General features: G+C 50.1%; 1 protein-coding gene and 1 long non-coding RNA gene across 8 annotated transcripts in view; one reads left to right on the top strand and one right to left on the bottom strand.

Moving 5' to 3' along the window:
* The window catches only part of MVB12B (multivesicular body subunit 12B), a 183,106-nt gene that overhangs the window by 28,450 nt on the left and 137,983 nt on the right, over window positions 1-16,673 (bottom strand). For all 6 annotated transcript variants that reach the window (XM_074331027.1, XM_074331024.1, XM_074331026.1 and 3 more), the window contains 2 exons: window positions 10,013-10,068; window positions 7,349-7,408 (listed from right to left, as the gene is read on the bottom strand). In XM_074331027.1, coding sequence (XP_074187128.1) covers window positions 7,349-7,408; window positions 10,013-10,068 — 116 coding nt within the window. The remainder of the gene's footprint in view (window positions 1-7,348; window positions 7,409-10,012; window positions 10,069-16,673) is intronic.
* On the top strand, window positions 683-7,165 carry LOC141571187 (uncharacterized). Of its 2 annotated transcripts, none has more exons than XR_012495942.1 (3): window positions 683-813; window positions 2,330-2,433; window positions 6,537-7,165. It is a non-coding gene; the product is annotated as an uncharacterized LOC141571187 (long non-coding RNA). The 2 variants fall into 2 exon arrangements; XR_012495943.1 differs by lacking the exon at window positions 6,537-7,165 and adding an exon at window positions 2,719-2,849.

Below are 16,673 nucleotides of genomic sequence, written 5' to 3'. Positions count from 1 at the left end.
AGCATTTAAAATTCACTGAAGAAAGTATCAATGTTAAGAAGACAGGCTGATACTTTAGGATAAAATAAATATAGTTCTAGTTCCTACCTTCTAATAAATTTGAGATGGATTAAGTAATTAAAACGAATTTAATATTTTAACATATTAAAATACAGAAAGGTAGGAGAAAATAGGAATATTTTCTTTCATCTTTTAAGTATGATACGAAGCCCAAAATGAACAAAACTGCCCATGAAAATTTTTAAGCTGTTGTAAAACTGGAACACATCATTAACAAGGTGAAAAGCCATTGGTTAGTGCGTGTATGTGTTTGCATTTGAATATGGGACACAGAGAAGATTGTTATAAAGAGCATAAAGAACAATTAAAAATGAATAAAAAAGCTAAGGAAGCCAATAGAAGAAATTGGGCAAAGGGCACAAACATAAGAGATTCACAAAAGAAATACAAAAGGACAAAGCACATGAAAAGATGTTACCTTTAAATACCAGGGAAGCTTAGCCAGAGTGAGGAGGTGGGAAATAGGTGTCCTCACATGTGGAAGGTTGGGAGTGTTATGTAGGCACACCTTTTTTTGGAAGGCACAATGGTATAATAATATTTTTTTAAATAAAGACCCAGCGGAGCAAAGACACATGTACAAGGAAATATACTGCAGCAGTGTAATAAGGAGTAACTGGAAACAACTCAAAAGTCAATCAATAGTGGATTGCTTAGTAAATTATAGCCTAATCATAAACGGGAACAGCGTCTAAGTCATCAAAAGGAATAGATCAGTGCGAACTGACATGGAAGGACGTGCAAGATATACTGGTAAGTGCAGAAGTAAGGTACAGATTATGTATGGTGTGAGCTGTGAAACGTTTGTTTGGACGTGTGTGTGCGTGTGTGTGTGTCCCAGGAGTGGACAGTGGGGAGCTTGCACATTTCTGAAATGTCTGCATTTTTAAAAACATGTACAACCTTTGAACTCAGGGGGGAAACACTAAATATTAAAAAAAACACACTGATTCTGATTGGCAGGGTAGCTGCTTAAGATGACAAACTGCCCAAGAGATCTGCCACAACTTACAGGGAGAGGACTAATCTTGTCGGTGGCATAAATGGGGGCCCCAAAGCTACTTCCCATATTTAAAAATCAGGTTAACACTTCTTTTGTTCCTTCAGAAAGGCCATCCATAAAAGTAATTCACTAGGTTTCTCTGTTTTTGACTGAAATTATCTCAACGTTGTGTTAGCTCTGTAAGAATCTGGATGTCTTTCAGCAATATAAAGAAGGGAAGCACAACGGGTTAACTTCTATTTATTTAATAACTTTTACTTAATAAGCTAAGCAGGCAGATTTCTTTCCTAAAACATTTCAGCTTCCTTACTGAAAAATAAAGATAAAGGGGTCTGGATGGTGAAAATAAATCTCACAGGTAGGGAGAAAGCAGCTTATTTCCTGTTGCAGTTTACGATCTGACCACTAGATGGTGCAAAGGGACCGCACTTTTGGTGACAACTCCCTCTATACAATTCTTTAACGGTAATAAGCACAATGAAAGCTTTCCAAAAGTCGAGAGAATGAACAATTGTGCTGGGATATGAACATTTTGCTTTTATAAAATTGGGACTCTGCCATTTCATTACTGATACAAAAATCTTCTGCCTTACTTTCTTCCCACATATGCAGGTCCCAAATCCACTCTAATCTTATATATTTGAAGGGGCCTGCAGAAAGCAGCCCATGAAAAGCGGATGTCCAAAAGTTGAATTCAAAAATTCTTTTTACCTCGAGCTGCCAAATGTGTTTCCATTTATTTCACCTCAATGCCGTGACGTAAATGCTAGTGGAATCGGCCCCAAGCTAAATAAGCAATAAGCCCCATTTTTCAACACACAAACACATAAAGATGTCAGCTCAAACTGTTTACTAATTAACACTTAAAAAGACACAAATTAGATATGCGTGGCTAAGAGCAATTATAATCAAGACGAATTTCTCTAGTCATTTGGGAACTGAAAAAAATGCCTAATTGCTGGAACCAATGTTTTAAAAACTGAAATCACGCCAGTTAGCAAATATGTTCATTTAAAGAACATTCCACGTGACTACACTCTTGAGGATTGACTACAAACATGAGAACAAGGAAAATATTTAGGTATAAAATTAAAATTTTAAGCTTCCTTAGATTTATAACTTCTTCATTAAATACGTCTGCAAACAGCAGCCCATAAAAACCTGTAGCAATTAAGTGGTTAAATGAACTGCCTCCCTTGTCAATTTTAAGGGAGTGATTAATATTAGATCGTCCCTTTACTAATTAGACTCTCCCTTGTCTTTCAGCTTTAAAGTCGAGTGAAAATGGAGGCTGTCTGTTCCACCAGCAAGCGGGGTAGGCTAATGACACTTCCCTTGCTAGGTCTGAGCGCGGCACCCACTGAAGGGAGGTGAGCATGGTGGTTTTCCGCGGGGGGTGGGCAGCCGGTGCGGAAATGGCTGTGCAGGACCTAGAAGGCACTCTGGGTGCCGTTTCATCACAGGAGTTGTTGGCTCCTGTTTTTAAAAGGCTTGCGGGTTGTTATGCACTCAGCATGAGATCTACCACCAGCAAGGCCACTGTCATTCTTTGAGACAAGGGACAGCGATCTGTAAGGGCGGCAGGGTGGGGCGGTGGGCAGGAAGGAGGGTAAACAGGCCCCTGTAAAGGTGAGGAGACGCGGGGATTCTTGCAGAAGCTGCGGCCTGGACTGTGGGGATGGCGAGCTCCCTTCCTGGCTGCGAGGGGGAATCCATCACGCGGAGAAATGCGGCGACTGCTTACAAGGGAAATAAAGAGCGGCAGAGACGGAGAATATTTATATGACCATCTCCTTACTCGGAGAGAAGATGCTTCATCACAGGGGTCGGCTGCAAAATTACACTTTCCCCGACTCCTGAGCAGAGAGAGCCTTTTGTTTGGGCAGCCGGGAGGAAAATATGGCCTTCACGGGGACACAGCCCCAGGAGCACCGCCACCCGCAGAGCCAAACCGGCGGCTGCCCAGCCCCCAAAGGGGGCGGGGCCAGAAAACCTCCCCAGAGCTGCCCCAGGGACACTGGCTAGCCCCCTGGTCGCCTCCCTACGGGGAGAAGAGCAAAATCTCACTTTCTCAAGCCTGGGACTAATTTTTCTCAGTAAAGCCCCTGCTCTGAGCCGCGGATGGACATGGGAGGCAGGGGTCATGGCTGCAAGAAGACGGAGCCAGGTGGATGGGGGCCGCTACCACTGTCGAGAGCCAGGCACGGTCAAGTTTGAACTTACTAACCATGGCTTCCCTCATTTTCAACAACCCACACCACCTGAGATTATTTCTGAGTTGTGAGAGGTTTCGCCTTTCCAGTGATTTTTTTCCCCTTCAAAATCTGTTGGATAGCATGTACATTGATTTTAATCATGATCTTAAAACATGACCTTAAACATGACCTTACTTGGCTACTTCATGAAACTTAACCGAGTGCTGCCTAGGCCACATCTACTGGGGAAATCCTACGACCCGACCCGTGGAGCAGCGCTCGGACCTGGGGGTGGGGTCACAGGCCTGCTTGAGGAGGTGGAAGCCAGGGCACCTGCCCAGCGTGGAACTCTGGCGGCAGACTTGGCATGCCACCCCAGCCTCCAGACTGGAAAACTGCCCTCTCCACAGCACCACGTTGCCTCCACTGTCTACAGCCCACACTGTCCCTGCAAACACCTGGTGTCTAAGTGCCTGACGTGGCAGGTGGCTCTGCGCCACGTGCCAGCCACACTGCCAGTGAGCTTTGGCCTCTCTTCCTGCTGCCAGGGCTTAGCCTCACACGCTTCCTGGAGCTCGTCAGGGTTCTGTGGGGCTGGAGGGGCACTGCCCACCCACAACTGGGGTGAGACCTCCTCTCTCTCTGTTATCAGTGGCAGGAAATTCTGGGCGTGGCAAGCTGTGGGTCCCTGCTGCGGTGGGGGCACCTGGGACAGCTCTCCTGGGCTGGCTGCTGGAGTTCCCACTGGTCTCAAACTACCGAGCTCAAGGCTGACAGGGTGATAGGCTTCGTTCATGGAGTGACCTGTCCCGGAGGCCAAATGGTGGTGACAGGTGCCGGCTTAACTCAGAAGCCTCCTCAGGCAGTACAGGCAAGTTAAAGCCGGCAGGACAACAAACCCCCCCAGGTCTGGACAGACAACACCATGCTGCCCCTTAGCAGCATGCTTCCTTGACCACTGGGGACCCCCCCACCCCCCCTTCCTGCTGTAAACAGTGCAGAGGGATCAAGGAGGGGAAACACTGGACCAGCACAAAGCAGCCTCTACAGATGCTGCTGGGTTCTCCCACTGCTTAGGGAGGCCCTGGGGGGAGTTCCGGATGGGCAAGGAGACATGGTGCGGGTCACGCGTCTGTCCTCTGAACCCAAAGGCACGGGCTCAGGGGGGAGGAGGCTTGGGTTAATAGTGTAAATACAATGAAGTAATGGGTTATAGTGAGCAAAGAAAACTGTCCAGCAGAGCTCTCCGTGCCCCCAGGCCTCTCTCCAAGCCCATGGCCCATCCCTGCCTCCACCAAGGGCAGCCAGACCTGCTGGGAATAAAAAGGAAAATCATCCTGACTAAGGAGACAGCAGCTGCTCAGGGCCAACCCACAGGCCTGAGAGCCCAGCCAGGGGGCCATGGGCACAGTTTCTCTTCGGCCTCCAGCTCCATCAGCAAGGCTGGGTTCAGAGGCAAAAAGGAGCAAGTTCTGGTTTATTTATGGAGAAAATTCTCTGACGTCGTTGCAGAAGAGGGAACCGGTTCACCAAACTGTATGGATATCAACATACTAATCACCATGAAATGCACGCGGATGGCTGGTGTAAGTAACATGTAAATTCTCAGATTAAATGCGAAACTCCACAGCACTCTTGACTGCTGTGGTATTGGGGATGGTTTACAATATCCCCTGCTTAATGTCTCCAAGCTCTCCCCATTTCCCCACATTTTAATACCACTTCTATTTCCTTCAACAGAGAATACAGATGTGTGGTTTTAACCCATCACTAAAAACAAGAACTAAAGCTAGGCTTGGTCAACCAGGATGTCACTGCTTAGCCACCACACAGAGCAGCAGGCCACACTGAAAAGGGGCTGGCTTTACACTGGTTCACAGCCCTTCCTGTGGACAAGGAGAACAATCATGACAAAGCCCATGACAGCAGCAGCTAACTGGCTGAGCAGCAGCCAGGGCAGACACTGTTCTGAACCATTTACATGACTGTTTCGGTCAAACCCCATAAATGCTACAGGGTAAGCATTTTTATTACGATCCCGAGTTTACAGAAGAGGAAACTGAGGCTCAGAAAGGTTAAACAGAAGAGCTTAGATTCACGCCCAGGGTGCCTGACTGCTGAGCCTGTCTGCCCTGCCAGGCTCTGCTCAGAGCATCTGACCTCAAGACAATACAGTCTCACAAAACACATTTTTGGACCAGATTTTAGTCCTCAGAGTGGGGAACAGAATGAAGGTTTCTGGTGGTTTCTACCACAGGCACCAGGCTCTGCACTGGGGCCCTCTCCCACTTTACCCCATCCTGTAACTTGAAGGCCCAGCCAGGGTCAGAACCCAGGTCCACTGACCTCCCGTGCCCTGTTGTCCCCACCAGCCCCTTAGAGGGACACGGAGCCACAGACTGTAAGTCACAATGGAGAGGATTTGGAGTGTGACGTGCTGGGTCTCAGTCTTATGTTGGGCGAGTTACTTTACCTCTCAGCGTTTCCATTTCTGTTCCACGAAATGGGGAGGAATGACGCTCACTTGTTCTGCTTGGGGTGAGCACCAGCGACGCTGCAGGTAAAGCCGGGAGCCCAGAGCTGAGCACACAGCAAGCACTTACACAAAAGGGGCTACAGCTATGGCCCAGTGAGCCATTTGCAGGAGCGAGGGGAGAGAAGGCACAAGGCTCAGACAGCTACGCCGGTCTCCAGCATCTGCCAGCACGCCACACCCAGCCCACGGCAACGGACACTTGTCTGCCAGCGCTTTTTCATATATTCATTTAGTAGTCATGAAAAACCCCAGGTTCTACTGTGATCCCCACTTTAAACAGAGAGGGGGTGTGACTTGCCCCCTGCACCCCCGGCAGAGTGGAGCTGGGTTACACATCTGTCTGTATGACCTTGTCCATCCTAAATGGGTCACAGGCCATGCCCCTGCCTTACCACCTGCAACCAGAGCTGGCCACCTTCAGAGGCCTTCCCACACACGCACCAAGTGCCACCCTATGCACCAAGGCGGGTCATGAGCACTTGGCCGTGGGACCATCCCCGACTAACTTGCTTTTGGGAAGGGCTGACATGCAATTCTATGTGCACGTCTCGGTCTTCCTCATGTGGTAGCCAGCCATTCTTTTTCCCGAGTTTGCAAACCCCCCAACCTACAGATGACAATCAGGTTGGTTTTTATGATTTACTGAAAATCAAAGACAAAGGGGGACTTTTTTGTCTTATTTTTGCTGTGACAGGTTTAGAAATTTGTTGTGCTACATTGATTCAATTTTCCTTGATTTCAGCCATCTTTCAATAATGCAACCTGCTTCTGCTGGCTGGATATACAAGAGAAAACCCAAAGGAACTGAGAATATTGAAATGGTTCTACCATTTCCATCTTTGAGACAAATGCTCCTCTCAGAGGAGAGCTGGCTGCAAGCATGTGACTGTTTAACAACCTTCTATACATAAAAGACGACACGCACACTGGAATGCTGTCTTATGAAAACAGGGAAAACACCGGCACATCTGACCTCCAGTTTCATTCCATTATCTCAACTCTCTTTCTTCAGAGTTGTCACATGTACTCCAATCTCGGATTGCTTTCCTTTTTATTCCGAAAACATCCAAACTATTTCGAACCAGGCTGCCAAATGGGGTCTGGCTTATCAAGCACAATAGAATGTAGGACCCGTCCTCTAAATCATGAAGAGGCACAGACATGTGGCAAACCCCTACTGGTGGCAAATAAAACAGAAGGAGGCAGAAAAGTTCACTCCGTGCCCACCCCCCACCTTCCCCCTTCTTTAAGCTGAGACATTTTTAAAAAATAAAGCAGAATCGATTGTTCCATCTGTCACTGGAAACCTTCTGACTTAGAAAAGATAAGGAGATGTTGATCATATTTATATGACTTGAACTTATAAACACATTAAAAGTGAGTTTCTTTTTCTAAGCAGTAAGTTCGAGTAAAATGAAAGTGCTTTTCTCAGAAGGGTACCCCACACCTAGGACCCTCCTGTTCCTGGAACCGATCCCTAACGGGAATGAGAGAGCCTGGGGTGAGCAAGCGATGGCCCAGACCCCCCGCTCCCACTCTGGGTGGCTTGCTTACCTCCTTCTCAATTTCTGCCAGAGATTTGATGGTGATTCCCAAGAGATCAAAAGGCTGCATCTGAAAAGACAGACCAAGTCATCCTTTTAAAGGGCTGGAAACGCTCCTTCATGTTGGCTTTTATGCACAACAACTGTGAAACTCACACCACCCTATGTGACCTAGTGTTTTCTCCACCCCTTTCCATGGAAACCCGTCAGTGTGACCCGTAGTGATTAGTGAGGGTAAATGGACACGTTACCAGGAACACACTTCCAGAAAACCTGGCTGTCAATTGGGCTGGTCCCTTCTGGTGGAGACCCCTGATTACTCATGTCTACAGTGCACAGGAGAGTCACGGTCCTCCTGAAAGACAGTGTGTGTCACCAATAACTTCTAGTCCCCACCCATGTGAAGAGTCGTCTGCTCTCTTCCTGCAGCTGTGGGGCCAGAGCTGCCCAAGGCTTCACCAGAGGACAGACACCCTGACTGCTGCCTGAGGGTGGTGGAATGCGTCTAAGGAATTCCAGAAGGCGAGCGGATCTCTCGTCCGGGACTCTGAAGTATCCAGGGAAGGAGCTGAGGGAATTCCACGTCTTTGCAAATGCAAGGTGGATGACGTAACTGCCCATCAACTATCATTTGAGAAAACAGTAGTAGTGAAAAATAACACTGCATTTTAATGGGTGTTTCTGTAATTTCATGAAGATGGGGACTTTTTCTTAAAGATGCTAGCTTTTCAACAGACAGAATAAAAAATCAAATACACATGGCAACTAGAGTCAGCGGGAGGCCCACAGATGCCTGGGCTGAAATGCATGGCAAGAGGGCAGCAGAAACCCTGTCTCTGAGGCCCCTGGCCTGAGTCCCCTGTGGGACACTGGCGCTCTGCATGCCCACGAGAGCAACGGCCCTGCCTCCTGTAGCCCAGGCCAGCGGCTGGCAGCTGGATGAACAGGTGAAACCTGACAGTCTCCTACAAAAACACTGCAGGGCCTTCCTGGTTCTCAAGTGCAGCCCAGTGGCGGGCCAATAGGGCTTTCCTGTGAAGCCGGCTCCGAAGTCTGAGGGCCCAGACTGAAAACGGGGTTCGGCCTCCTCATGATGCAGCGGTAGGTTAAATCACATCACTTCCCCTCCTGTTAAAGAGCAGTGTGGGCGGGTCTCCTGGCTGCTGGGAGGATTAAGAGAGAAGCGCAGGGAAGCGCTGGCTTGGCCCGAGTCCGTGCACCTCGAGCACTTGCTGAATCGGCAGCACCCCGGTAGCAGCGCATCAGTGAGGGCCATCTTGGGACAGGGCCACCAAATTAGGCGCTTGGCTTGCAGGGCTGCGCTGCCAGTAGCCACAAAGCAGTTTGGCTCTCTCCTGCTGCCAGCCCGAGTGGTGTGAGAACGGGGCCGCCTGCCCGCGCTGCCCAGGATCCAGCAGAGGTCCAGCTGTTGTATCATTAGGCTCTCACTGCCCCACTAAACTTTCGCGATTGGAGCTGGTGCGCAGGACAGAACAGCCTCTCCAAGGGAGCAGGCAGGAGAGGCGCCAGCGTCTCCATGGCAACGCAGCCAAGTGGAGTCTGCTGAAGTTACTCATGCCCCGCATGTCACGTCAGGAGCATTTTTCAAGATTAAGCTGCTTACCAGAAGGGTTCAGAGGAGGCCTATTATATTTCATGAAAATGGAAACTACAGAGCAGGTCAAATCGCAAGCCGGGTGGTTTTAAGCTGGATCCAAGAAAAACACTGAAGGATTCTTTAGCTGGTGCCAAACCAGGGCCTTCACGTTTATTAGCTACTCAAAGAAAACTTCTGCAGAAAGGATTTAAAAAAAAACAACAACAAAAAACCAGCAACCAGTCTATTGAGCTGGCGTGGGCCAGGCCTGCACAGCTGAGGGAAAGCCACTGCCATGCTGGGGGGCAGGCACCATCTAAGGGGGGGGCCCTGGCGTGCCAGACACGGCCTGCAGCCCCAGTCCACAGCCACCCCACACCCCCTGTGGTGGGTGCCTCCCATGGTCTGAGTTCTGGCCTTCAGGCCCAGCCAGCTTCCTCAGTCCCTCGGTCACTAAAAAGCTGGGGGGCCTGGCTTGGGCCTTGGTTTGCTCGCATGTATCATGGGGTCAACGCTGGCCTGCCGTGAGTGGATGCCCGCCACTGTGACACACCCTGCACTTGCAGGGTCAGCCCTGCCAGATGTGGGCCTCGGTCGTAGAGCAGAGAACATGGTTATCACGGAATGCGGCAATTAAAATGGGAAAATGAGGCAGCCTCCTTTCTGCAGGACGCTGTCATTGTTACATAGAAAGGAACAAGAATTATTAAGCTGAACTTGGAAACCAAGAACATTTGCAACCAGTGAAGTTCAGTCTAATAAAGCATCACATCTGAAACAAAACGTCTCAGCTGCATCTGAGTTGGTCTCTAGTCTATCTCGCTCCCGCCCTGCTCCTCACCTGTTCTTTTTCTTTCCTTTTCAAGCACCTCCTATGGACAGCACCAGCTGAGGGGCCCAGAGAGGAACACAGTTCCCAGGCAGCCCTGTCACCAGCTGCAGGGCAGAACATGCTGGCAGAAGTGATTCCAGTGGAGGCAGGGGTGGGAGGGCCACCTGGGAGAACCCGGCATGCCAGGCAGAGGGAGCTCAGGCTGGGGGTGGTGGAAGGGAAGGGGAATCATGCATACAACTTACACTTTCTGGAACACAGGAAAACTTCTCTGAAATCATAAAAGGCACACCATCCATTGCTGCAAAAGAAGAAAAAGAGAGAAAACGGCATTGCAGACACCATCGGTGTTTAGTAATTGAGACATTGACACACACAGTCCAAACGAGTTTGGTGGCTGGACATAGCTGACCTGAGCACAGGTGAGTGGGGCCTTGGGGGAGGGGTGTGCACAGGTTCCATCCCTGCTCCTGGGACACACACCTGCTAAGGGAGGCAGATGCTTTGCACATCCCTGGAAGAGCAGGCAGTTGTGTAGACAAGAGCTGTGGGAGCAGAGAAGGGCCCGGAGCCCACCCTAGGAGCCTGGCCTCTGACCTGTAAGTGGTAGGAGCCACCGAGGGGCTGATGGCAGGACAGAAGTGCACGAGAGCTGAGAGGGGAGAAAGATGCATTCGGGAGGTGGGCAGTAGCAAGCTCGGTACACATTCTCTCAGCTGAGAATATCACATCCCAGGCAGTCGGGCTCACGGGAAATGTCAGTTTGGAGGAAAGAGTGATTTTGGAGTCAGACGGACTGGATTTGAATCCTGGCCTTGGATCTGGGCAAGGTTAAGTTACATTTAAGAGGCTGGCCTGGCCTGCGTGAAAGGGGAGCCTGTGAGCTGGTGGTGCGTGCAGTGCCTGCCCAGCGCCTGGCACAGAGCACGTCCTCGCCCTATGGGGCTGCACAGCTACCACTGTGAACTCGGTCCCAGTTCTGGGCTTCCGGGGCTGACTCAAGGCTCACCAGTCTTCTTGGTTTTAATAGGACACAAGAGAAAGGGTGCAAATGGATCCCCAGCAAATGCAAACATGGGGGTGGTGGGTGTCAGTGGCGCAGTTCCCTTCCAAAGCCCTCTACCCACTGTGTCCCCAGGTCATCGCCATCAAAGGCACATGGCAAAAATCACGACCTGGTGATGTCTCTGCTAGCACGTTTTCTCTCAGGACAAGTGTGCTTTATGAATTCTATAATTCAGAGGAGGATTCTAATACCATGTTGGTGCTGGAAACCTTGGCACCGTGAATAGGTCACATCCGACAGAACGCGACGTGGGGCACGCCCAGTGTGAAGGCCTTGCAGCCTTGGGGCCTGGCTTCTGTCAGGTCCATCTGAGCAGTCGGGACCGAGCAGAGGCCAGGCCTGGCCTTGCTGCTCCGAGCCATTTGGGCCGGGACCTGTCACTCAGCAGTTGGCCTGGGGCCTCACCCTGAGGGTAGATGGGTCTTCTGATAAATTGTGGTTTTAGGAAGAAATGGAGTGACAGAACAGAAGCCTTGGTCAGTTCCCTGGGAAATATGTTCTTTGCTTCCCCCAATATCTGAAATGGGGGTTTCTCTGGTACACAAGCAGTGGATAATTTTTTTTTCTCAGTCCTAAGAAAGAAGAGTCACAGAAGCAGAAAAAAGAAAAGCAGCAGGGAAGGAAATAAGAGAAAAGAAATCTGGGACAAATCCTCTCTGATCAGCAAGCTGAGCCAAATGGCTCATTTTAAACTATGTTTCATAATTTACTGCAGGTAAGAAAAGAGGGAAACTTTCTCTGGTAAGTCTGAAGAAAGAGAAACAGCACAGCTGGCCCCAGCTGCTGCAGTGGACACCTCCTCCTTTCTTCAGAAGGCTGCTGTCCAAAGCGTGGCCACCAGCCCAGACACACAGACACGTACCTGTGGTCTCCCATCACAGGGGCCCCTGCAACCTGCTGGAGTTCCTGGAAGAGGACGGGCTAAGGGCTGGGAACAGTGTCACACTTCCCCAGAAAGAAGGGAGGGAAAAAGCCCAGAATCATCTTACACAGTATGTCACACATTCAAGCGTACTCGTGAAATCTGAGCTCCTCATTTACACGCATGTTCATTTACAGCTGGAAAAGCAGTGAACACAAGATACTCAAAAGGCCACCACGCCTTCTAGACACGAGCAGGACCAGATCGCACCCAAGATCCAAGAAGAGGCCCTGCCCCCTTCCCAGCTCCTGCCACTGTCTGCCCAATGCGGGCTTACCCGCCATGGCACTCTGACTTCGTACCCCCTTCCTAGCGCCACAGACAAAGGCGGGAATGTGGCACTCGCAGCATTTCTGATCATTTCAGATTGGGAACGAGAGGCTCAGAGAGGTCGGGGCCTGCTGAGGCCACACAGGTAACAAGCAGTGACTCGACAGTCCATTAGGTAAAAATGGAATTTCTGAGAACAAATCTGCTGCTCCTTCCACATCAGGGCCCTTCAAGGTTTTGACGACCATTATCACGCCCTCCCTGAGTCTCCTGGTGGCCCTTCTGTAAACTCCTTCTCACCAGACCTGTGGGCCCAGAAGTCCGTGTGTGCTCGGTGTGCTAGAACAGTCCAAAGGCAGACCCACGACTGCCTTCTCCCCGGTCGTCCCTCTCACCGCCAATCTGGGGCCCTCCTCCTGGCCAAACCAAGTCGAGCGCTGGAAGCCACAGCTGCTTTACCTCTCTTTTAAATTCCCAAAGCTGACCCTTCCCCACTAACTGTTGTCACATGCCATAGCTGTGTCACTCTCTGCTCTCTGCACACACGCACCTCCTTCCCGGCTTCTCTCTGCCTCCTAGACACATGGCAGGGTCCAGGGCAGGGCTGCCTCGCACGCCCCATGGCACTGGGCTCAGGAGGCATGCTGACCGAATGCCTGGTGGGTAGTGCACACATCACCAAGCGGAGAACCCCCGATTGTTCACTCACCAGGCTTTCTGCCTTTGGTGTTTTCAAGACCTTATTAGTGTTTGGGGCTCTCCATTAAGATATGGCGATGAACTCCCCTCTCCCTGGTTACAGCTATTTCTATCTAAATGTCAACATATGTTTAGAGAACTTGTGATTTGAAAAGGTGGTAAGGGGGCGGCCCGATGGCTCAGCCAGTTAGAGCGCGAGCTCTCAACAACAAGGTTGCTGGTTCAATTCCCACATGGGATGGTGGGCTGTGCCCCCTGCAACTAAAGATTGAAAACAGCGACTGAACTTGGAGCTGAGCTGCACCCTCCACAATTAGATTGAAGGACAACGACTTGGAGCTGATGGGCCCTGGGGAAACACACTGTTCCCCAATATTCCCCAATTAAAAAAAAAAAAAAAAGGTTTAAGATGACCTGCAAAGGCCTAATTTACCCGCAGGAAATGAGAACCCGGGAGCCACTAGGGTGGGAGAGAGGGAAGGAGGTGGCTCCTCCCAGCCTGAGGCTGGCAGTCACACCTGTACCCCAAAGGGAAGAGGACAGGAGGGTTTCCATGGTGGGGTCCTCACTGGCATACAAGGCCCTGCACCCCTCACCGTCCCCCTTCACAGGAAGCCCTTTCCCTTCACCCTTTATGTTTACAGCCCAGCCGCCCTTCTGGGGTCTGCTCTGAGTGTGTCTCCTACAGGAAGCCCTCCCTGAGGCCCCTCTCCTTCTCTTCCTCCTCCTGGGTGTGCCCAGGCCATGTCTTCCCTCCTGGAACTCCAGGAGTGAGTCACCTCTGCATTCCTGTGTCCCTGTCACCGGGCACGGCCCAAAGGGGCTCCGTGGTTGTGCTGGAGCATGGAGGTGGCTGCTCCCCACAAGAGCATCCCTGGGGACTGGGTGCTCCAGCCTGGGGCACATGCCGACCCCCCTGCAAGTCTGGTGAGCTGCTGCCTGCCGCCCACCATTCTGGCTGGTGGGGATAAAAGCCTTGGGTTTCCGGAAGAAGTCTGGGAATCATCTCCAGGAATCGGGAAGATCTAAGCAGGGAGGCGTGTTTTACTTTGTTTTGTAATTCTGGTAATTTATCGAGGTAGAATCCACATAATATAAAGCACAGCGTGCACAGGTCAGTGGCATCTGGTCCTGTCACAATGTTGAACCACCACCACGTCCCTCGAGAGCCCAAACACCTCCCTCACTGCAAGGAACACCCAGTTCCGGTCAGCAGTTCCCCCCAGGAGTATGTGTTTATATCTCGCCTTCCAACTGACAGTCATGTCTTTGAAAAGAAAGATCTAGAAACACAGGACTGGCTTTCTGGACTGTGGCAGCCCGGCCTCCTGGAGTGCTATGCTCCTGCCTCACTGGTTATGACAGGGGCTGGGGAGCAGTGGGTTTGCCCAGGTTGGCTTTAAATATAATTGAGGAGAAAAATAAAAAGACCCAGAAAAAAGTAACTTACAAAACTTGGATATTAGCAAGAATAGCATTTTTTATGTACACATATATATATATAATATAAAAATAAACTTATATAAATTAAATAAATGTACATTGCATCATATAGAAATGTCTGTTTTACATAGTTTTGTAATATTTATTTTTGTATTATATATCTATCTTTACACACGTGTATGCAAATATGCACACACAACACACACCCGGGGCATTTTCAAAAGGCCCTCTCTTAGCTTCTACAAGAGACTAAAGGAAGGAGAGTGCACAGCCACCCCCACCACGGCGGGCCTTCCCCCGCCCTCCCTTCCAGAGAAGTCCTTGCTCCCAGACCTGGAGAACCTGGAGAATGGTAGGGGCTGAGTGAGGGCTAATCCCCCAAGTGAACAATCAAGGTGTTTGGTTAAGGCACACCTGATCCTCAAGTAGGCTCAAAGGCAATTGCTTCACAGAAACACTTCTTGAGGAGGCGGAGGAAAGAAGGCAAGACGCGTAATCATTGCAGGACCGTAACACAGGCAGCCTGTCTGGAGAGAAGGAAGAGGCATCCCCCAGACTGTCTAAGAGGCAGCCTTCAGGACTGTGGCCTTGCTCGGCCCCATGCCCAATGCCTTCCTGACGGGGCTCAACGGCAGAGGAGGGGGTGAGGAGAACCCCTGGGACCTAACCCGACCTCAAGAAGGAGCTGCCTGGTGAAGGGAGAGAGAGAGGACCCTTGGGACAGATTACACTTTATCTTAGAGCTCATGGTCGACAGGCTCAGTCAGATGCTCCTCATATTCTTCCAGAAAACAGAAGGAAAGAAAGCGAGTCCATAGGATCCTATGGGAATGGGAGCTGGCTCACGAGGAAGAGGACATTTTCATCCATGTGTGGAGTCCCTTAAAGGAGGCCAGAGTCCCCAGGACCCAGTGAGAGTTTGATGAACAGATTATCTGCCAGCCAAATTTCATTTATTTAAAAAAAAATCTAGTATATCAAAGATTATGGAAGGCTGAAAGAATGTGGATTTTAGCAAAGCATTTGACCCAGTTTATCCTGTCACCCATGTGGGTAAGATGGATAAATGCAACTGGACAACGTTCCGGGTAGGAGAACCCATAACTCGTTGGACTAGATGCCCAAGTAGCTGGTTAACAGAAGGATGTTGGGCAACTAATCACAGAAGGTTGATTAACAGAAGGATGAAGGGTCAGTGACCTCAGTGAAGACGTGTGTAGTCTGCTTACCTAGTATATGGCTTATGGGGAGTCAGGGAGGACAGTCTATAAACTGGGTAACAGAGAAATCCAATAAAGACCTTAAAAAGTTGGGATCGTGGGCTAAATTGAACAGATGGAATTTACTAAAGGTCAATGTGAAGTCCTGTACTTTAGGTCCAAAAACCCCATCTGCATTACACAGAATGCAAGGGATATGGAATAACAGCAGAAGATATGAAAAAGACTTGTTTGTAGTTGAACACATCATAACAGGGGGGGTGGATGCCATCGTACGTCACAGGGCTACAGTCCTGGCGCCGGAGCCCGGGGGTCACACTCAGTCTGCTCTGAGCTTTAGTGTGGAGTTCAGTGCCGGGACCATCCTCAGAGGGCCATCCCAGGGGCCCTCCAAGGAGGCCAGACCACCTGAGGAAAGGAGACAAAGCCATCAGGCCTGATGCTCAGGAAGGCAGGATCCTGTCCATTTTCGTTCGTCATCACCCCCACTCAGGACCCCAGAGTCCAGCACTGTGCCCAGCACATGGGAAGTGTAGCAAGATGGGGGCTCTGGTCCAATAAGAGAAGACCTGAAGGACTGTGACCAAATGTCTGCACATATTCTCAGAGCTGTCACAGGAAGAAAGGCTAGAGGGACGGGGCTTGGTTCAGAGGGAAGACGTGCCCTCCTCCAGGGAAGACGTGAGGAAGGACGAGCAGAGCTGGCTGGGTGGCCACGTGTCGGGGAGCAAGGGAGGGATTCTGTGTTTTGAGTGGAAAGCTGCTCTGTGGAATTGGTAAACCCCTTTCTAATTCCATAAGATCCACTTGTACTCGCCTTATCTAGGCAGCCTTTCCATATTTTCAGATATCTAGAGGTTTGTCAAACATTAAGTCTTAAAATAAATGGCACACATTTTTCATGAGTTCCAAAAGAGGGTTCATAAATCACCTCCACTCGGGCTTCTCGTGGGGGTCGGGGGGGGCACGTTTTCTTCCTTCCTTTCTTTCCCTAGCTGAAACAAGTATCTTGTTTTGTCTTCATTACTCTATTAGCGCTGAGACTGACACTCCTTCTAGCATTCAGTTTATTGCCAATTCCTACTACTCAGAGTGACACACGGTGGAGAAGCAGGAAATAGAGCCATGGGTGACAGGCCCCTGCTTTCAGGGAGCCACCATCAGGAGGCACATTTTCATCCTCAACCTGCCTTCCCAGTCAGCCGGGGGTTTGTATGGGGGTTCTCACACAGACACTGCATGACCAATCTGTGGTCACAGCCCAGAAGCAGGGACAGAGCCTGTCC

The sequence above is a fragment of the Rhinolophus sinicus genome, linkage group LG04 (assembly GCF_036562045.2).
Source record: "Rhinolophus sinicus isolate RSC01 linkage group LG04, ASM3656204v1, whole genome shotgun sequence".
Classification (NCBI taxonomy): domain Eukaryota; kingdom Metazoa; phylum Chordata; class Mammalia; order Chiroptera; family Rhinolophidae; genus Rhinolophus; species Rhinolophus sinicus.
This window is presented reverse-complemented; position numbering and strand designations above follow the sequence as displayed.